Genomic DNA, 21450 nt, shown 5'->3' with positions numbered 1-21450 from the left:
AAAAATAGTGAGATATATTGCAGAGGATGCAGCAGTCTTAAAATAGCCAAGCTTCTGAGCGTGATCATCGAACAATCAAGCGTTTCATTCAAAATAGTCGACAGGGTCGCAAGAAGCGTGTGGAAAAACCAAGGCGCAAAATAACTGCCCGTGAACTGAGAAAAGTCAAGCGTGCAGCTGCCAAGATGCCACTTGCCACCAGTTTGGCCATATTTCAGAGCTGCAACATCACTGGAGTGCCCAAAAGCACAAGGTGTGCAATACTCAGAGACATGGCCAAGGTAAGAAAGGCAGAAAGTCGACCACCACTGAACAAGACACACAAGCTGAAACGTCAAGACTGGGCCAAGAAATATCTCAAGACTGATTTTTCTAAGGTTTTATGGACTGATGAAATGAGAGTGAGTCTTGATGGGCCAGATGGATGGGCCCGTGGCTGGATTGGTAAAGGGCAGAGAGCTCCAGTCCGACTCAGACGCCAGCAAGGTGGAGGTGGAGTACAGGTTTGGGTTTAGTTTCTGGAAGACACCTTCTTCAAGCAGTGGTACAGGAAGAAGTCTGCATCGTTCAAGAAAAACATGATTTTCATGCAGGACAATGCTCCATCACACACGTCCAAGTACTCCACAGCGTGGCTGGCAAGAAAGGGTATAAAAGAAGAAAATCTAATGATATGGCCTCCTTGTTCACCTGATCTGAACCCCATTGAGAACCTGTGGTCCATCATCAAATGTGCGATTTACAAGGAGGGAAAACAGTACACCTCTCTGAACAGTGTCTGGGAGGCTGTGGTTGCTGCTGCACGCAATGTTGATGGTGAACAGATCAAAACACTGACAGAATCCATGGATGGCAGGCTTTTGAGTGTCCTTGCAAAGAAAGGTGGCTATATTGGTCACTGATTTCAGACCAAGGCTTCATCTCGCTGTTGGTTTTACTAGATCTTAGTGCTGCATTCGACACTATAGACCATGATCTCCTCCTAGATCGCTTACAAAATTACATCGGCATTCAGGGACAGGCATTAAGCTGGTTTAAATCCTACCTGTCCGATCGTTACCATTTCGTAGATTTGAATGGAGAGCTATCCAGGCTAATGCAAGTAAATTATGGCGTGCAAGGTTCAGTTCTAGGACCCTGCTCTTCACAATATACATGCTTCCGTTAGGAAATATTATTAGAAGGCATGGAATTAGCTTCCATTGTTATGCTGATGATACTCAGCTATATATTTCATCTAAACCAGGCGATACAGCTCAATTAACCCGGATGACTGAGTGTGTTAAGGAACTAAGAGATTGGATGACCCATAACTTTCTACTTTTAAATTCTGATAAGACTGAGATTTTGCTCATCGGCCCAAAACTGGTATACAGGCGCTCCAGCATCTCAACCTGCATTTAGACGGATGTTCTGTAACCACTAGTTCAACGGTAAAAGACCTGGGTGTTATTTTAGACAGCGACTTGTCTTTCAAAAATCACATCAATCAGGTTACAAAACAGCCTTCTTTCACCTTAGAAATATTTCTAAGCTAAGAAATATGTTGTCTATATCCGATGCAGAGAAGCTCGTCCATGCGTTTATGACCTCCAGAATAGACTACTGTAATGCGTTACTAGGTGGATGTCCTGCTTCATTAATAAACAAGCTTCAGTTAGTCCAGAATGCAGCAGCCAGAGTTCTTACAAGGTCAAAAAAATATGATCACATAACCCCGATCTTATCGTCCCTACATTGGCTTCCTGTTAAGTTTCGAATAGACTACAAACTATTACTTCTCACTTATAAAGCACTAAATGGTTTGGCTCCGTGTATCTATCCAGTCTTTTAACACGCTACAATCCGCCACGCTCCCTGAGATCTCAAAACTCTGGGCTTCTAGTAGTTCCTAGAATAGCAAAGTCCACTAAAGGTGGTAGAGCATTTTCACATTTAGCTCCTAAACTCTGGAATAGTCTTCCTGACGGTGTTCGGGGCTCAGACACACTCACCCAATTTAAGTGTAGATTAAAACGTATCTTTTAGCAAAGCCTACACATAACACACATCACATCATAACCTTGTGCTCCAGAACATCTGATCACATGCACATTATCAACTTGTGCTGTTAATATCATGAACAGCAGCTACGCTAATTCCTCTCCACTGCTTCTCTTTCTCTCCCCATCCCGAGGCATCCTGAGGTTGCTCCAGCTCAGTCACCTCCCACCTCGTGATGATTACGGACCTTTAAAGAAGTAGATGCCGAACTCACAAACATCCTGAACCATCTAGAGACGTACCAGTGCCATTTGGATCCCGCTACATGTGTGGAGTTTTGACATTGGACCTCCTGGAGTGTTTAAAGGCTCTGGCATGGAGAAGCTGATGCTGGATCTGTGGTGATCACAAATGCTGAGCTTATAAAACTCGGAGCTACTAACCATATAGACTGTTTAAGACTGCAGAAAGAACATTACTTATAATCTTATACTCCAGTAATCATGTTAGTTCTCACTCTCCAGTGTTCTGTATTGTTGAAAGATTTATGATCAAACTCTTGATGTCACCCAGATGAGGATGGGTTCCCCTTTTGAGTCTGGTTCCTCTCAAGGTTTCTTCCTCATAACATCTAAGGGAGTTTTTCCTTGCCACAGTCGCCACGGCTTGCTCATCAGGGACAAATGCACACCATTCACCATCACTGTTGATTTGTGTAAAGCTGCTTTGAGACAATGTCTGTTGTGAAAAGCGCTATACAAATAAACTTGATTTGTTTTTGTTTGGTTTTTGAATGTCAGACATGTATATTTGTGAATGTTGAGATGTTATATTGGTTTCACTGGTAAAAATAAATAATTGAAATGGGTATGAATTTGTTTTTTGTTAAGTTGCCTAATAATTATGCACAGTAATAGTCACCTGCACACACAGATATCCCCCTAAAATAGCTAAAACTAAAAACTACTTCCAAAAATATTCAGCTTTGATATTAATGAGTTTTTTGTGTTCATTGAGAACATGGTTGTTGTTCAAATTAAATCCTCAAATAAAATTAATCCTCAAAAATACAACTTCCCTAATAATTCTGCACTCCCTGTATATATATATATATATATATATATATATATATATATATATATATATATATATATATATATATATAACATACCAAAAGTTTTCCTTATTTTCATGACTATGAAAATTGTAGAGTCACACTGAAGGCATCAAAACTATGAATTAACACATGTGGAATTATATACACAACAAAAACGTGTGAAACAACTGAAAATATGTCATATTGTAGGTTCTTCAAAGTAGCCACCTTTTGCTTTGATTACTGCTTTGCACACTCTTGGCATTCTCTTGATGAGCTTCAAGAGGTAGTCACCTGAAATGGTTTTCACTTCACAGGTGTGCCCTGTCAGGTTTAATAAGTGTGATTTTTGCCTTATAAATGGGGTTGGGACCATCAGTTGTGTTGTGCAGAAGTCAGGTGGATACACAGCTGATAGTCCTACTAAATAGACTGTTAGAATTTGTATTATGGCAAGAAAAAGCAGCTAAGTACAGAAAACGAGTGGCCATCATTACTTTAAGAAATGAAGGTCAGTCAGTCCGAAAAATTGGGAAAACTTTGAAAGTGTCCCCAAGTGCAGTCACAAAACCATCAAGCGCTACAAAGAAACTGGCTCACATGCGGACCGCCCAGGAAAGGAAGACCAAGAGTCACCTCTGCTGCGGAGGATAAGTTCATCAGAGTCACCAGCCTCAGAAATCGCAGGTTAACAGCAGCTCAGATTAGAGACCAGGTCAATGGCACACAGAGTTCTAGCAGCAGACACATCTCTACAACAACTGTTAAGAGGAGACTGTGTGAATCAGGCCTTCATGGTAGAATATCTGCTAGGAAACCACTGCTAAAGAAAGGCAACAAGCAGAAGAGACTTGTTTGGGCTAAAGAACACAAGGAATGGACATTAGACCAGTGGAAATCTGTGCTTTGGTCTGATGAGTCCAAATTTGAGATCTTTGGTTCCAACCACCGTGTCTTTGTGCAACGCAGAAAAGGTGAACGGATGGACTCTACATGCCTGGTTCCCACCGTGAAGCATGGAGGAGGAGGTGTGATGGTGTGGGGGTGCTTTGCTGGTGACACTGTTGGGGATTTATTCAAAATTGAAGGCATACTGAACCAGCATGGCTACCACAGCATCTTGCAGCGGCATGCTATTCCATCCGGTTTGCGTTTAGTTGGACCATCATTTATTTTTCAACAGGACAATGACCCCAAACACACCTCCAGGCTGTGTAAGGGCTATTTGACCAAGAAGGAGAGTGATGGGGTGCTGCGCCAGATGACCTGGCCTCCACAGTCACCGGACCTGAACCCAATCGAGATGGTTTGGGGTGAGCTGGACCGCAGAGTGAAGGCAAAAGGGCCAACAAGTGCTAAGCATCTCTGGGAACTCCTTCAAGACTGTTGGAAGACCATTTCAGGTGACTACCTCTTGAAGCTCATCAAGAGAATGCCAAGAGTGTGCAAAGCAGTAATCAAAGCAAAAGGTGGCTACTTTGAAGAACCTAGAATATGACATTTTTCAGTTGTTTCACACTTTTTTGTTATGTATATAATTCCATATATAATTCCACATGTGTTAATTCATAGTTTTGATGCCTTCAGTGTGAATCTACAATTTTCATAGTCATGAAAATAAAGAAAACTCTTTGAATGAGAAGGTGTGTCCAAACTTTTGGTCTGTACTGTGTATATATATATATATATATATATATATATATATATATATATATATATATATATATATATATATATATATATATATTAAACACACACAGTAAAAATCCCATAAAGCAAATACCATTTTAATTCCACATACAAACATCAATGGCGTGAATAATTATGTACATCTAGAAAGAGGCAAAATGTCAACAGTACAGGATGATTTCAAAACACTGATCTGAATTTATTTATTTTTTCCGGAATAATCCTGATCTTTATCCAAGTTAGAAATGGAATAAATCAGACTACATTTTCACTTAATAAGAAATCGTTATTGAGGGACAAGTGGCAAATAGCACACAGGTGACTCATTTCCAACCTTTTATCCCTTAGACAACTTCTGACATTCTTACTGTTGGTCTTTCATCATCGCCAAGCCCTTACCATTTCTGCTAATTCCTAATAATAATCCAGAATACTTCTTCGTACAAATTTTTTTTGGTCCGGGTTGCCTTTTTGTCCCGCAAAAAAGTGTAATTAGCAAAAAAAAGTGGTTTGTTATTTACCTAAAGGCCATATCCTTCATCAATCTAAACAACAGCTTCACTAAATTAAAACCGGCCTCCAAAGCCCCTTTTCCACTCTCCTAACTTTTGAGAGGTACACGATGGCGTTATTAGAAATGTCAAAGCTCATCGAGGTATCGTAGGAGAGGTAGAACAAGCTGACCTTAATTTCACTAACCTGGCCTGAAAGGTTCATTCAATTATCTTCATTTCACAGAAGCTGGGAAATAGTCATTACTGGAGATGTGAAAAAAAAAGTATGCTTTAGATGTTTTTTTTTTTTTACAATTATTCAACATCAGAAAAAATCCGAGATCAGTTTGTGAATTTCTCTCTGGGATGAATTAAGTGAGGTGTCTCTCGATCTGTCAGGATTTTCCTTTTGTTCTCATGTTGTTGGCAGACTCTTGTTAGTGGCAATATCTTCAAGTCTGCTGTAGATAAATCCTCCCCTTTAACTCGAACATTAAAGCCTCCATAACCTATGGTTGTGTACAGACGACATTCAAGACAGCAAGGGACCCCTCAGACTAGCGTCACATTGTAGACCACACTATTAATAATTGACTGTGTGTCTCTCTGTCTTACCCTGAATAGACCCCACAAAAACTGCCATTGTGGCCATTATTTAATAAGCATCATGCAGCCTCATTCTCCTTGACCTTTCAGCAACCTTCGGAAAAAAGCCAATCGCAAGACTACGAACACGAATCCTGGAATTAGTGTGGCCAGTTTACAAAGACTCCATCACCTGCAAGGATCAAGGGTCCTTTCTTGTTCTCCCCTCTATACCCATTTTCTTGGTGTTCTCATATTTACACATGGGTTTTCCTACTACCACGGCTGTGTTCATGACTTCAAACTCATCCTCTCCGTGTTTGTAAGTGTGTGTGTGCATCTGTGTGTGTGTGTGCGTGAGAGGGAGCACCTCGTCCACAGATGTCACACAGGTGAGGTCGGGCTCCTGAGTGGATCACGATGTGCCGCTGAACATCTCCTGATGCAGCAAAACTGAAAAACACACATACACTTAAGCATTTGCAGCACGTTGTTGAAGTTACATTTTTTGAATGTTTATGTGGGTGTGCGCACACACACACACACACACACACACACACACACACACACACACACACACTTACCTTTTCCCACAGAGCTCACAAATATAGGGTTTCTCTCCTGAATGGCGGCGGAGATGAGTCTGCAGGTTTCCCGCCTACACACACACACACACACACACACACACACACACACACACACACACACACACAGTCAGACTGAACATAACTATTGTCACAGCTTGTGTTGTATTTGAACTGCAGTTGTAAATCACACACACCTGGGAAAACTTCTTGCCACACACATTACACTGGAATGGCTTCTCACCTGCATACACACGCACACACACACACACACACACACACACACACACACACACACACACATAGAATATCATTATATCTTATATACTAATATGTAAATTTAAGGAGGTGTGGCCTTTGTTTTATCAAAAAAGGGGACGTGGCCTCTTCATTGTAAGTGTGAGGTTATTAGTGGTGTGTGTTTTGTCTTACCAGTGTGTGAGCGTTTGTGCAGTTCTAGATTACTGGGGTGTTTGAATGTTTTGCCGCACACTTCGCAGCAGCACTTGTTACTCATCTCCGCGACATTGGACTCTTCCGACACCTGATTTTGTGGGCACGTCTGCTCAGCCCGCTGTGGTGTAGCAGGGTTGGTCACTATCCTGGGTTCAGGCTCCTCCGCCGGCTCCTCAGTGGGAGTGTCTAGGCTGACAAGTTCTTGCCTGTGCTCTGGCCCCACCTGCTGGTCTCTTTCTGAACTGCAGCTGTCAATCATAGCTTCGGGCTCCACCACCTCATCCAAAACGTGGTAATTGAACTTCTTGAGATAGACAGCCTTTTTCGGGCACGCAGGGGTGCTTTTTGCCACGCTGACAGGTAGCACAGGAGCATTAGGACAGGAAGTCGATGATGATGATGAAGAGGCGGGCACTGTAGAGCTTGTATAGCATGTCAGCGTCTGGGACATCACCGGCACACTGGTTTGACACACACCAGGATTTCCTGTGTCCGGTGGTATCGAGTTGCTTGTCGCAGCCAAATGCACCGATTGGTTGTCTGGATTCGTGGGCAACTTCGCAAGGCTCTGATTGGCACCTTGGGCGCTATTCTGCTCCTCTGACACTTCCTTAAAATACTGCCTGCTGTAGAAGTTCCTTAGCTTGTAACCATGAGCTGGAAGGCTACTAGTAGCCTCCAGGTTGCCCGTAGGTGGGGCCGCTGACATCGCGGTCGTCTGTTGGGGTCGCCTGTATTGAACGTTGGGATTGGTGATGTCGTTGGGGGCGGGGCTTTGCAAGTCTGGTTCTGCGGGTAAAAGGCCACCCAGGACACAATCGGGCAGAGAAAGAGGTGGGGTGGCAGGCTTTAAGTACGCGGTGCACATGTTAAGAATGTTAGACACCTGTTAAAAAAAAAAATCCAGAGAGGTACATTTAGATTCAGGGGCTTCACGAATAGTTTTTCATTCAGCTAAATTCATAAGAAGTGAAACCAGATGATTCATCTGACATTATCCGTATTGCTTATATGCATCGTATATTGCCATTTGAAATACTCTGTATATGGCCAAAATTATACACTGTATGAACAAAAGTATTGGGACACCTGATTTCTCCAGCCATATGTGGTTTTTCTAACTGTCCAAACTTTTGTCCATTTAGTGTATAAGTTTCCCTGATTTACTCTCCTACAAGATGCAAGGTTTTGCTCCTGGTATTTTTAAACGATGAGGTGAAAATACTTCCACACGTTTTTACCACACAGCCAGTATCAGCGACCTGCCGTACCTGTAGGCTCTGTGCCACGTGCAGCAGTGTGTGCGCGTTGTCTGGGTTAAGCTCCAGGTGAGAAGTGTACATGTAATCCAGAATCTGTCCGATGCCCCCTACATCCTGAATAGACAGATGAAACACGTCGTTTTTCACTGCTGGAGAATTCTGGAACAGGGATCTGAAAACACACACACACACGTTTTCAGTACATCCTACACCGCTGTTACATTCAAGATGTCTGTCTGATGTACAGAATGGATTAGATGTTTCAGTAAAATATAGTATCAAACATGTAGACAACTTTTACACTCTCCTCAATCACATTTATGATGCGATGTATTTACTCTTGACTCCACTATATTTTTGACAATCAGCGTTACCAATGACATTTTGCCCGTCGGCTTTACCCACCTTGGCTTATTTATTCTGTAATTCTTCTCCTTTGTGACATAATACTGGAATTTCATTTGTTAATTGCCTTATTAAAAGATCTAACCAGATGTGCATAAGTGGCCTATTTACAATAAATAGCAGTAAGATAAATAGGCTATGAGGTCCTTATATACAGAGACGAGGGTGATTATTGTACAGAAGGTAATAAATTATGGTGTATATATAGTAATATACAATATACTGTGCAAAGATTAGAAGATAATATACTTAATGGCATGATATAGTTATGTATAAGTATATATGTATGCATGGTACAGTATATACAGTATAAGTATGGGTGGAATGTACAGTAGTGCAAATGTGAGTTATGGAGTACTATTTAACTTGGAATAAGTTTTGCAGTATATATACTTTTACTCAAGCAGGATTGTAAGGTAATTTTTACACCTCTGGTGTGTCTGTGTAGAATTTTGTATATAATGAAGAGGAGATATTTAGTGGAAGGAGTCTCCAGCGTCAGCTTTTGCAACAGAAAATTAATATGGAATGGTATGTTGGTTTGGTATTACTTTCTCCAGCCTTCATGTTTGACCTCTCCTGCTCTCCGTCTTACACAAGTTCTTCTGTTCGAACCAAAAATGTCCCATGTTGGACTTAACTGCGTATCAGTCAGTCCAATTCTTTTACCCAGTTTGTTGCATGGAAACAGCAGTCTCTCAAAAATCACATGCACTGACTAAAAACCTAGTGATATCAACATGCACTGGTCCCTGTCCCCCAAATATACTAATACACTGATACACACACACACACCTGAAGTAGGGGCTGAAGGCAGCGAGGACGTTCTTGTGTGCTTTGAAGCACACACCCTTCACCACCAGCATGCAGTCACACAGCAGCCCCTGGATCCTCTGCTCCTGCAGCTCCTGCAGCAGATACACACTGTGTGTGTACAGCCCTTCCATCACACACACACACACGACCTGCAGAAGACACACAAATACACTGTCCATTAGAAATCAGGTTCATATTACTTAACCTGCTTTTATGGATTTAATACAATAATACTGTATGATGCATGAATAATAATAATAATAATAATAATAATAATAATAATAATAATGTCCTCCATCATGGCCTAGTTTTCTCTAAACCTGCTCTGGGACAGTGTATATAATAAATATAAATAATTGCTAAAAAAAAAAAAAAAAAAAAGTCTAAAAAATAAACATTGCCCATGAGTCTGATACAAAACTTGATGTTTACAGTGACCAGCCAAGACAAAGTTGGACTTCCGGATTGAGCAACTCGTGCAAATTTAGCACGCAAAAGCTCGCTGATAAACACATCTGGGCACATTAACATTAAATCTATTATAAATAACAAATAAGCAGGTCTGCGCTGTAAACTAATAAAAGCAGAGTTCATGTTTCACGGCTATGTTTTTATGCTTTACCTTTTCTTCGGCTGACCAGTCACTCTCGATATGAAACGTCACTTCCTGCTGCAGATGGCTGGTTTTGCTGTTATAAAAAAAAAAGAATATAATACACGGGTTATTGGTGTAATTTTAAATATCATGCAGGTTATGACCTTTACACCTTTTTGTTTTGCTTAGATTATCTCTCCACCGAACTATAAGTGTTTTTTGTTTCTGCACGGACGTCGAATGCTTCTGCGATGCACTGAATTACAAAGCCGGCGTTGTATTAAAATGACAATATTATCAGAAATAGTTCAGCCCTCATCCATATATTCTCTGTACATTTTATTTATTCATGTTATAGAGTTTTAGAAAAATAATTTTAATTGTGTTACGTACAGCGGAACTGTTAGTGGATTTGGTGTTCCTGCACGGAACGTAAACACCGATGCGTTGCGCTGCCGGCGTGGTTTTGATTTGAAAGTGATCAAAAGCGGGGTTTTTTATTATCATTATTATTATTTGATTCCTATTTAATCGTCCGGTGCACGTGAAGGCGTGCGTGTAATCTGTTGAAGTCGGGTTAGTTTTATAATAATCAATGAGAGTAGTGCTGAAGAGTTGTTGTGTGAGTGTGTAGAAACCTGTGTGTGTTTGCTGATCCACGATGGTGTTTTTCACTTGTAACGCGTGTGGAGAATCGCTGAAGAAAGCCCAGATACAAAAACACACGTCTATGTGCCGGGGATGCCAGGTCCTCTCCTGTATTGACTGTGGAAAAGATTTCTGGTAAGACTCCCTCATACTCCCTATACCCTGTTCACTAGAACCAGTGCATTATAGATGCTCCATGAGCTTCTCACCAACGTTGTGTCTGTAGGGGTGAGGACTATAAGAGCCACGTGAAGTGCATCAGCGAGGATCAGAAGTATGGAGGGAAGAACTACGAGGCCAAAGCAAACAAAGGAGATGTGAAGCAGCAGCAGTGGATTCAGGTACTTCAGCCATGCGTCATCCTACTCAAATCCTACACAGAATCCAGATGTATTTTCATATCTACAATTCCTGGAATAAGCTGGGAAGGAGGGAAGAAAATATCTGGTCCTGTTTTTACCATATAACAAATTTGGTTGAAGTTAACAATGCAGTCTGGTGCACCAGAAGTGCAACATCCATTCAGACTTGAGAGTTTTTGTCTCCTTGGAACAATGTCAACCATTATGTATTTTCTCCACCGTCTTTGTTAAGTCCCTGTGAAATCGCTTTCCACAGAAGCATCGATGACCTGTTAGAACGAGAGGGTTCAGGAAAACATTTTCAGTCAGAATCCAGAATTTCACAGAGTCTATTGTCTAGGAACAAATGGGCAATCTGGTTTCCTGATAAATAAAAGTCGTACATGAAAATACTGACATTCTACAATAAGACACTGCTGTTAGTCCAACCAGCTTATAGTGTACACACAGCTCTGATCGTGTGTATGTGTGTGTGTACAGAGTGTCCAGTCGGCGATGGATAAGCCTGGTGTGAGCGCAAAACTGCGCTCTGTGCTCCAGCAGGTCGCAGCTTACGACAACGTCCCACGCAAGAAAGCCAAGTTTCAAGTAAGAACCATCATCGTCAAATATATTGACACTTTGGACACCGTTTTGACAGAGGACAGTAAATATGTACTGCTCTACAAACTGCACACTGACTGCTCTAAAATATATCCACAAATTAAATTAAATCCTTAAATGCAACACACATTTATTCCTTTCTTTACTTAAAAAAAAAATCCACCAGAAAAAATCATTTTTAATCACTAAACATTTGTTTTACTGATGCGCCAAGTCTCAAATCGACACCAAAATCCACCATGGTGCTGGCAATTAAAACCGTCCGTGTGGAAACATAGCAAAAGCTCAGTTTGGTGTCCTGAAGATTTACGGAATTTAAAACATTTTACAAGAATATTTTGTCCTCGTGCTCTATGTTGAGTTTGGCTTCAGTAATAATAAACATACATTTGCATAAAGCATCAATATTTGCCCATGTGCATGTTGATTAGAGTATAAAAAAAAAACGTAACGTACAATTAAATTAAGGTACAATTAGATACAAATGTGCGATTTAGTTGCGATCAATCGCGAGTCAACAATCATGCGATTAATCGATTGACAGCCCTTTTTCTTTCTTTCTTTTTCCCCCTTTAGAACTGGATAAAGAACAGCCTGAGGATTTATGACTCCAATCTGCAGGATCAAGTCTGGGAGATCTTCTCCTCTTCTCAAAATCCTGTAAGTATCAGACTCTCAATTTACACTCGCTCGCTCACACGTGTCCAAGACGCTGATTATATCCGTCCTGTAGGATAAGAAAGCCGTCCAGCCCGAGCACGCATCTCCACCAGCGCCGCCCGCGCAGGAAGAACAAGTCAAAGGCGAGGAGAAGCAGAAGAAGAACAAGAGAGAGAGAAAAGAAGAGCGACAGAAGAAGGGTAAAAAAAAGCGAACGGAAGATGAGCAGAACGGAGAGAATGGCGTAGAAGAGCCTCGGGAGAAGAAAAAGAGGAAGCGAAAAGCAGAGGAAGGAGAGAGTGTGAAGGGGAAGAAAAGGAAAGAGGAATGTGAAGGTAAGCATATTAAATCGGGTGTTTGTCCTGGCACACGGTCCTGAAAAGCATGTGCTCTTTTAAAAAGTGATCTGTTTTTTCTTTAGAGAGACAAAACCTGAAAGAAGTAGAGGATGAACAAGAGGAAGCACAAGAGGAGTCCAACACTAAAGGTAGAAGCCTCTTTTCATTACATACGCTACAAAGTAGTATATCTTAGTAGAGGTGATCCTAAATCCATATTACTAGGAGACCCAAACCTGGTTCAGCATGACAATATCCCTGTGCACAAAGCCAGCTCCATGAAGATATTTTTTTACATTGGTTGGAATGGAAGGTCTTGAATGTCCTGCTATAGAGCTCAAATTCTATTGGGACACCAGTGGGATGAACTGGGACACTGCACTCCAGGCCTCCTCACCTACATCAGTACCTGACTTTACTAACACCCTTGTGGCTGAATGAGTAAAAATCTACCACAAAATCTGGAAAAACATCTTCCCAGAAGAGTGGAGATCATTCTAACAGCAGTCAGGAACTAAATATGGAAAAGGATGTTCAAAAAGCACATACCAACCTTACGGTCAGGTGTCCACAAACCTTTGACCGTGTCGTTTTACTCTCATTTTTAGTCCTGATTCATTTGTTCAGACATCCAGGAGAATTCCAACACTACAACGGAATGTTCTAGAACAGATGTGACCTTCACTAACCACTACAACAGGCACGAGCACTAGCGATACAAGAGACAGAATACATGATGTGATGTTCAGTATTCGTTCATCATCACAAGCCCAGGACGGATGCGCTCCAATCCGCACACTTTATTCACCACATATTTCACTATGTGACTTAACTTAGTAATCTAGAGAACCAGTGTTGATTTATTCATTATTAGAGACTCGAAGCACTTTTGTATTTCGCAAGACTAAATGGGGGGATGGGGGGGTTGCACTTTATATATATATATATAATAATAAATGCATTGTGATCCATTTGACTGTAGAGGGCAGTGTTGTTGTATATGTGTGTATATAGACATAATAACGATAACTGTTTGTTTGTATGTTTAGGGAAGTTTAACTGGAAGGGAACTATAAAGGCAGTTCTCCGTCAGGCTCCAGAAGAAGGCATCGCGCTCAAGAAGCTCCGCAAAAAGGTACACACACACACACACACACACTGCTTCCTGTACTGATGCACAAAACGCCCCACATTTGCATAAAATCTTCTCACTCATATGTTAAACTGAGGATTTTTCCTAAAGCAAAAAAATGGACAGTAATTTGAAGTTTTGTGTGTGTTGCAGGTTTTCTCAGCGTATTATGCTTTCAGTGCAGAAGACAACCATAAATCCGAGGAGGAGCTGTTTTCTCTGTTCAACAAGAAGCTAAAAAACCCAAAGTTTAAGATCCTGAAAGAAAAAGTCACACTTGTTAAATAATGCTTCTTTTGCACATTTTTCCCACACCGTTTTATCCTGTCCATCAAACACAGTTTCATCCCATCCATGTATATTTTTCTTAAAATAAACGTTCTTCCTAAAAAAAGATATGTTGTCTGGCTGGAGTGAATCTTATAATGTTACACATACACACATACTTTTTTTTTTCCATAGACAAATGTGGAGGCTTTATGCAAATGTATGTTAATTATTAGGGAACCAAACTCAACATAGAGCATGAAGACAAAATATTCTTGTATATGTATTAAAGTAATTATGGCGCTTTAAAATCATCAGGACACCGAACAGAACTTTTGCAATGTTTCCACACGGATGGTTTTAATTGCCGGATGTGTGCACCATGGCGTATTTTGGTGCTTGATTTAATACTTGGCGAATCAGTAAATCAAATGTTTAGTGATTAAAAACTCCACAGAAAATGTATATCTTTATTATATATAAATTTGTTTTTGTTAACAACTGACATTTATACACAAATTACTATACTACAAGTAAGTTAGCTGATGCTACTTTTAATTTCATGTTGACTAGCTACAATATACAATAAATATAAGTGTATATAATCTACAAAATAAACTCACATTCTCCATAGTTATTTCTTTTACCCGATACATCACTAATACTCAAACACTGTAATCATATAAAAAGAGTTGCCTCAGGCAGCTTAGTGTCAACAATCTCATGCTAGCTGGCATTAGAGATCAGAAACAAAGCTGTTGAAAAACGTGTGTTTCATGCGATTTGGCGTACAAAATCTATTCCCCTAACACTTTCATAACTTTTCTGAGTTTATACATGTCTATGATAAAAGGAATGAAGAACTTTGCAACAGTAGCTTCAACTTTTGTTTGACTAACGTACACTTCATAGGCAGTTTTCAAACATATCTGCTAGCTTGAGTGTTAACCTATTTACTAGCATGGTTTTCAAGGCAAATCAAGTGGTTCACAGTACACAGTAAAAACGAGACAACGTTCCTCCAGAACCCTGGTGCTACACTAAACAACAACATAGAGCTACATAAAGTACACAAAGCTACATAAAGTTTTTATACAGATGCTAGTTTATTATCCTGATTTATACAGTAATACATAGTGTTCTGCTTTATAATATAATGTTTGGTCATTATTAGCCACTATAATGCTAGTTTGTTGTTAGCCTGTTTAGTACAGTGCTAGTTCCTGTGTTAAGCCTGTTAAACGTGGTGCTATGTGGTTATTATCCTGGTTAATACATTGCTCGATGTTGTTAGCCAGTATAGCATAATGCTAGTTTATTGTTGTTATTGTTATTGAATTAATTTAAGGGCATTGTTAGCCTTGCTAGTTCAGTATATTTTTCTAATACTATTTCGTTGTTGGCCTGTATAGAACTTTTGTACGTCGCTCTGGATAAGGGCGTATGCTAAATGCCGCAAATGTAAATTTTTTAGTTAATGTGTTAAGCCTATTTAATGTGGTGCTACATGGTTACATTGTGGTTAACCCAATGCTAGATGTTGTAAACTATTTTAGTTTTTTATAAATACTATCATATTATAATTATATTACAATAAATGACATTATATTACATTAGATTATATTGCGTTCCACTAGTTTTTGTCAGTCTAAGCTGTTGTTATCCTGTTTAGCACAATGCTGGTTGCTGTGTTAATCCTGTTTTAAAAAATACTACATAACTGTTGTTAGCCTGCAAAATATATTGTAATTTAATTTAGTTATACTTGTATAGCACCTTTTTTTATTTTTTATTTTTTAAATCAACAGACACTGTCAAAAAGCAGCTTTCCAGTGATAAATGAGTTATAAAGTATGAATTTATATGGGTTGTTTTTTTTATGCCAATAAGTTTACCCCCTATAAATGTATCCCTAATGTGCCAATGGAGACTTCAGAATGCAAACTGCAGTCCTAAGACATTATAGTACACTGTTTTTATTAATATTACAGACCAAATCGATCCTAATAGTTTTTGAGTTGTTTAGTAACTTCATGGATCTTCGGGCTGCTCATGTGGAACCATTCTCAGCTGCACAGAGTATCTCCAATGAAAAAAATCTTCATCCAATATAATGCTAGTTTGTTGTAAGTTCACTGTTAGCCAGAATAATACTTGTTTGTCATTGTTTCTTTCTTGTTGCTATTTGTTTCTTTGTATTTATTCATTTATTTGTTTGATTATTTATTTAACTAATTATACTCTGTAGTTATCCTGTTTATTGCTAGTTCCTGTATTAATGTTTGTTAGCTTGTTTGCTGAGATAGGGGTGTGGATTGAACATATGTGACATGTCCAACCCAAAGAGGCTGAAGTTCCTGGAATTTGGTACACCTGATCCAGTGAGTGTGCAGTTTCCCATAGATGCCTGCTTGGTCAGCTGATGGAAAGTTCAGTATGACCTTTTAGGTTGCCATTCACGATTCAAATTTACCAGCGTTTTATTCGTTTTCTTTAGTAAAAAGCTTATTTGTCCTGCGGGCACACCCCTGCCGTGCTGGCTCGAGCTGTCTATAGATGTTGCATTGTTGTTTTTTAACCTTTTTTTTTAACAAAAAAAATATCTCTGGAGAGTTGGGTGACGTTAGCGAGTGAGCAAGCCATTGTGCTGACCCTGGGGAAGCGGAGTGAATGCAATACTCGGCCGAACCTGACACTCTTACTCCCCCTGCTCTAGAGAGAGAGAGTGAGAGAGTGCCGGGGGGGCAACGTCTGCTCCAACAATACTGTGCCTGTGATAGAACTTTATCAAAGTCAGGTCATTTTACTCCCTACACACACTGAGCCGCTGAGTTTTCAGACTCGTTTTTTATCCGAGTAGTCTGGAGAGAGCAGCAAATATTCTTCACCATGGATTCTGAGCTACTTTAAATTTTATTACTTATGCTCAGTTTCTTTCTAGGATGATCTCGTTTTCTGTGTCTCTCTCTCGCTCTCTCTCTCTCTCTCTTTCTCCAAGGAGATTGAGTTCCTCTCTGATCTTGGCAGTCTGGATTCACAGACACTAATACTTCTTGTGTTCAGGCAAACTACAGAAATCCACCACTCCCTTGGCTTCTGGTCCAACACCTGACCTTCTGAACCCACGCAGGTGTGTCTGTTCCTCTAACAGCTGTGTGTTGGGGTAACAGGTGCACTGGCCACTTTCCATTGGCATCCTCGGCCAAACCGAGATAGGAAGTGTTTAATTTCTGCTGCCTGGCTGCTGCTCTGTTGCTACTCCATTCTTTGAACCTGGTCTCAGATTGCGTGACCCAAGAGCAGACTGGGAGAACAGCTGAGAAGATCATCAGGATCTCTCTGGCTCTGCTGGTACGCCAAGTGGTGGCAGCATTGTTGATGACTTCTCACACCTGTATAAAGGTGTCCTCTTCCTTGTACCATCTGGCAGAAGGTGGCAGAGCATCTGTGCTACCACCACCAACACCACAGCTTCTTCCTGCACTGTAGTGTATTTGTGCAGTCATTTACAGTCCTATTTATTTTTTAAAGTAACTGACACTTAATATCTGGTTGCATTTCCTTGGCTTCCACTAAACTCCATCAAACTGGCATCAATAATCTAAAATTTTAGGGGAAATTTCACCCTCTTCTCTTTGTGAAATCCTTCTCTGTTGGCTTACGGTTCTGATGATTGACTTGGCCAGTCTAAAAATTTCCCCTTTTGTGTGGTGTTGCATTGTATATTGACTTGTATATTGACTCATGGTCTTGCATGATGTCATTATACAATGCAACAAATTGAATTGTATTTATTTTTTAAATAACATATTGTAAAAAGTGTGGTGTGATTGTGTATAATATGTTTTGATTTTGTAAAATAGACCCCAGGAAGATTAGCGACCACTCGTGGAAGCTAATGGGGTTCCAAATAAATAAATAAATAAATGATGGAGCTCCTTTCAGTTACTAAAGACTAGACCAAAGATGCCCAAGCTTCGACCAGCAGATTTGAAAAATAAGGAGCAGCTTTATGTCTTTCATTATAGATCACTGAATAACTGTATTAGGCACCAAACTACAGTCATATTTTCTATTTATTTTTAGATAGTTTAAAATTATAAATGAGAGGATCCATGGCATTAATTTTGATATGATATAACGATTTGATATGATATATCGCAACATTTACTTTCGCCCCGTGGCTATGTGGACATAGTCTGTTGTTGCTGTGCTCACTACTGCTGTTAAAAAATAATAAAAAATGGAGCATTGTATGTCTTTACACATTGATTGTATTTTGTCTTATTTGCCCTTGCAAGCAGACAGACAGACCAGACAGATAAAAAGATTCTTCCTTTGATAACAACTAATAATATAATATTAGATAGATATACACACAGACAGACAGATTGATAGAGAGATAGATAAATAGACAGACAGTCTGATCGACCAGATGACCGACAGACAGACAGACAGACAGACAGTGTCCTTTGATAACAACTAATGATATAATACTAAATCTGGTCAGAGATGGCAAAAGTGCACACATCCTTCCCTCAATTAGAAGTACAGATACTGATTTGTTATAAAATATTCGGGTAAAAGTTAAAGTACTCACTACAATTATTTACTCAAGGTAAAGTAAGGTTTGGGCTCTGACATGTGGTTAAGTAAAAAGTAGTCATTACCACTACCTGTTTTAGTGTCATGCTGGTAACTGGACCTCACATCATATTACTATATTAATACAAAAGAATTGAACGTTTTGTTATGTAATGAATCCAGAATGTATCCCGGCTGAACATCTATCATATAGAACACAAGTAGTGAAAAGATGATGATGATGATGTGATCATGTGTTTGTTCTCAGTCATGTTTACATCACTGACTCCCTCTGTCCCATCATTAACCACAGACTTCTTGTTACCTTCGTAAACTAGCCTACATCTGTGGTGTGTGAGAACCAGGAAATGATACACCAGTGACAGACTAAAACTTAAGTAACGAGCCTGTTTTAAAAATGTAAGAATAGAAGAGTAAAGAAATAAAGTAAGAAAAGAAGAGTAAAGTACTGATACCAGGAAAATCGACTTAATTACAGTAACAAAGTATCAGTAACTACAACTCCCATTAGCCTCCGTCGCTTCTATTTTACGTCATATTTCCCGGACGAGGAAATAACAATTTAAAAAAAAAAAAAACAATGGCAGGCGGATTTTCAGATACAGAGTTAGCACAACTTCGAAACAGATTTAAAAGAGATGCGGGGCTTCTTTTGAACCCGGAATCGGAGAACGACGAGAAGAGTAAGTCTTTCAAAAACGGTCCTGCTTCCAAAAAACGAACAAAGTAAAAAATCTATATATAAATATGTTTTTCTTAAAAAAATAAAAAGGTGGTTAAAGATGGTCTAAAGCTGCATATGTATCCGAAGTTACCGTTTAAATACCATTGTTTGGTCTTTGTTTAACATGAATTAAACTTGTACTTGTAATGTCCTACTCGTAGTAGCTTTGACTAAAGAGTCATTCATTTCATGTACAGTGGGTGTCAAACAACTGAATAATAATAATAATAATAATAATAATAATAAAGTGCACAGACCCTATTAACATAAGAAACTGAAATAAACACCTCACAGTTCATAACAAACACTACACAGCTTTACTCCAGAGTATTGTGTGCTGATGTTATTGTAATGGGTCTATAATAACTTTTGAGTGTTTGATCATGAGTTTAGTTATTACATGTTGTCTTGGCTGTGTCTCATTTCACCTGGACTGTATCGCAGGCAAAGAGAAGGCAGACTCCAAACCGCTCCCACGCTTAAACCGTCACTCCGTGTTCTGGATTTTGGCTTCCATCAGTTTGACCTACTACGTGGATTTCTTCGGCGTCATCCTGGAAAATGAAGAAATCAAAAGGTGAAAGTGTGTACGTGATTGAAATGTTGGTCATCCTGAAGCTGGCTCATGTCACCGTGTGCTATTCCTCTTATGCCACAGCATGTGTTTTATAAATATATATATATATATATGTCTGTCAGCATCAGGAAGAAAACACTTTCCAGCCCGAATCATATTTAAGAGTGTACGCCTTGTCCTCACGAGAGAACGCACTTTAAATATTTCATATCTCGGTGGGGATCAAATGACCATTTTGATCTCATGGGGACATTTGGTTGGTGTTCAAGAGGAAAACTGTGTGAGGTTTTAATTGATGTGTTTTGGTTGTGTAATGGTTGCAGTGGCAACTCTGAGATCTGACCTCACAACCTTCTGATCGCTTTCATTATTAAAATTAGAACCTAAAACTATGTACATTTGACTTTCAAATTTTAGCTCTTCAATATTCAACCAATGGACAATGGCCAAGTTAAAACCAGGGAAAAACTGTGCGTTGTGATGTTTTGCAGTTGGTGGTTTAATGTGGGTTTGGTGCTGCTGACTGTTTGTCTGTGCCTCGCCCTGTTCTGCATTGTGTACCTGGAGTGGTTGAAGGGAATTCAGCATTATGATCAGGAGTACCCGGCCATCCCACCGATCACCACCTCCGCGTTCATCGCCGCCTCCTTCAGGTCAGTGTGTGCGGTTATACCAAACCTATTATACAAGCAAATGGAGACATAATGAGGAATAGGATGTTCAAAAAGTACCTACCAGTCTTATGCTCAGGTGTCCATAAACATTTGTCCATACTTTTAAACAGGCAACAGGCTCCTCAACAGCCCCGATTTTGATTCAGATTTCAAATTAATAAGAAGAAAGTGCAGCTAGTCATTACTCTGTCCAAAAGGTGGCGTTTTATTTCCCTTTTCTTAACAGCAGCATGTTTTGAATGTAATTATCATTAGAATTGGTACATCAGTATAAATCTGTGATTATGCCTCATTGCTAGAACTGCAGATGGAGCTACAGTAATCAACACTTTTTGACCAATCAGAATGCAGAATCCAATGACAAAAGTGGCACAAATGGGGTTGCCAGAACCTTTAACTATATAATTGGACATTGAAGACATGAATGCTTGGAATGTTTTGTGCACTCTACCTGATCTAATCCTTGTTTTTTTTGTTGTTGTTGTTCACAGTTTTAACATTGCACTGTGGCCTGTGTGGTCCTTCTTCACCCCTGTGATTCTCTTCACTCAGTTTATGGGAGTCGTGATGGTGATCTCACTGCTCGGATAAAAGCAACACGTACACGGGCGATCGGATTCCCAAAAAGAAAAAAAAAGCAGTGTTTTTGATGTTTAAGACATTTTTGGCTTCTACTATGTCGTCTTTGTCTGTGGGCTTTGTGTCATTGTGCTGTCTGAACTGAGCTGACTTCTTTTTCCGTTTTGGGTCAGACTGTGACGCAGATTCCTAACGCAGTAATGTTTCATCTTCTTTTGCATCTTTTTTTTATGTTTCAGGGTTCGATTGTAACTTATTTTTATGTGCACGGTCCAATAAATATCTCATCGTAACAGAACAACACAATTTGCTACAA

The 21450-nt window shown here is 39.7% G+C and overlaps 3 protein-coding genes across 6 annotated transcripts in view; 2 read left to right on the top strand and 1 right to left on the bottom strand.

The window, feature by feature from the left end:
• The window catches only part of zbtb49 (zinc finger and BTB domain containing 49), a 26702-nt gene extending 6839 nt beyond the window's left edge, over nucleotides 1–19863 (bottom strand). For 2 of the 4 annotated variants that reach the window (XM_046866377.1, XM_046866380.1), the window contains exons 1-8: nucleotides 10604–10723; nucleotides 9993–10059; nucleotides 9350–9519; nucleotides 8159–8321; nucleotides 6864–7773; nucleotides 6629–6675; nucleotides 6432–6505; nucleotides 6218–6300 (exon numbers count right to left, since the gene is read on the bottom strand). In XM_046866377.1, coding sequence (XP_046722333.1) covers nucleotides 6218–6300; nucleotides 6432–6505; nucleotides 6629–6675; nucleotides 6864–7773; nucleotides 8159–8321; nucleotides 9350–9501 — 1429 coding nt within the window. In that variant the 5' untranslated portion in view covers nucleotides 9502–9519; nucleotides 9993–10059; nucleotides 10604–10723. Of the gene's footprint in view, nucleotides 1–6217; nucleotides 6301–6431; nucleotides 6506–6628; nucleotides 6676–6863; nucleotides 7774–8158; nucleotides 8322–9349; nucleotides 9520–9992; nucleotides 10060–10358; nucleotides 10498–10603; nucleotides 10724–19732 lie in introns of those variants that run through there. The other 2 variants (XM_046866378.1, XM_046866379.1) reach the window with 2 other exon arrangements.
• Nucleotides 10608–14104, top strand: lyar (Ly1 antibody reactive homolog (mouse)). Its single transcript, XM_046866384.1, has 8 exons — nucleotides 10608–10748; nucleotides 10840–10954; nucleotides 11456–11563; nucleotides 12155–12238; nucleotides 12312–12573; nucleotides 12660–12725; nucleotides 13626–13711; nucleotides 13862–14104. The coding sequence occupies exons 1-8, from the start codon at nucleotides 10627–10629 to the stop codon at nucleotides 13994–13996; spliced, it is 978 nt and encodes a 325-aa protein (XP_046722340.1). The 5' UTR covers nucleotides 10608–10626; the 3' UTR covers nucleotides 13997–14104.
• Nucleotides 19113–21450, top strand: tmem128 (transmembrane protein 128). The gene is made up of 4 exons (XM_046866385.1): nucleotides 19113–19263; nucleotides 19749–19881; nucleotides 20373–20534; nucleotides 21047–21450. The coding sequence occupies exons 1-4, from the start codon at nucleotides 19161–19163 to the stop codon at nucleotides 21144–21146; spliced, it is 498 nt and encodes a 165-aa protein (XP_046722341.1). The 5' UTR covers nucleotides 19113–19160; the 3' UTR covers nucleotides 21147–21450.

Source organism: Silurus meridionalis, chromosome 14 (genome assembly GCF_014805685.1).
Source record: "Silurus meridionalis isolate SWU-2019-XX chromosome 14, ASM1480568v1, whole genome shotgun sequence".
In the NCBI taxonomy this organism is placed as follows: domain Eukaryota; kingdom Metazoa; phylum Chordata; class Actinopteri; order Siluriformes; family Siluridae; genus Silurus; species Silurus meridionalis.
The sequence above is the reverse complement of the archived record's forward strand: the minus strand, read 5'-3'. Positions and strand labels throughout refer to the sequence as shown.

Excerpts from the sequence above, each read along its gene's own strand:
- tmem128 (XM_046866385.1), top strand. The coding sequence starts at position 19,161 with ATGGCAGGCGGATTTTCAGATACAGAGTTAGCACAACTTCGAAACAGA. Across the intron at positions 19,882-20,372 it reads GAAAATGAAGAAATCAAAAG|TTGGTGGTTTAATGTGGGTT; the intron begins GTGAAAGTGTGT and ends GATGTTTTGCAG. Across the intron at positions 20,535-21,046 it reads TTCATCGCCGCCTCCTTCAG|TTTTAACATTGCACTGTGGC; the intron begins GTCAGTGTGTGC and ends TGTTGTTCACAG.
- lyar (XM_046866384.1), top strand. The coding sequence starts at position 10,627 with ATGGTGTTTTTCACTTGTAACGCGTGTGGAGAATCGCTGAAGAAAGCC. Across the intron at positions 10,749-10,839 it reads GACTGTGGAAAAGATTTCTG|GGGTGAGGACTATAAGAGCC; the intron begins GTAAGACTCCCT and ends TTGTGTCTGTAG. Across the intron at positions 11,564-12,154 it reads GCAAGAAAGCCAAGTTTCAA|AACTGGATAAAGAACAGCCT; the intron begins GTAAGAACCATC and ends TTCCCCCTTTAG.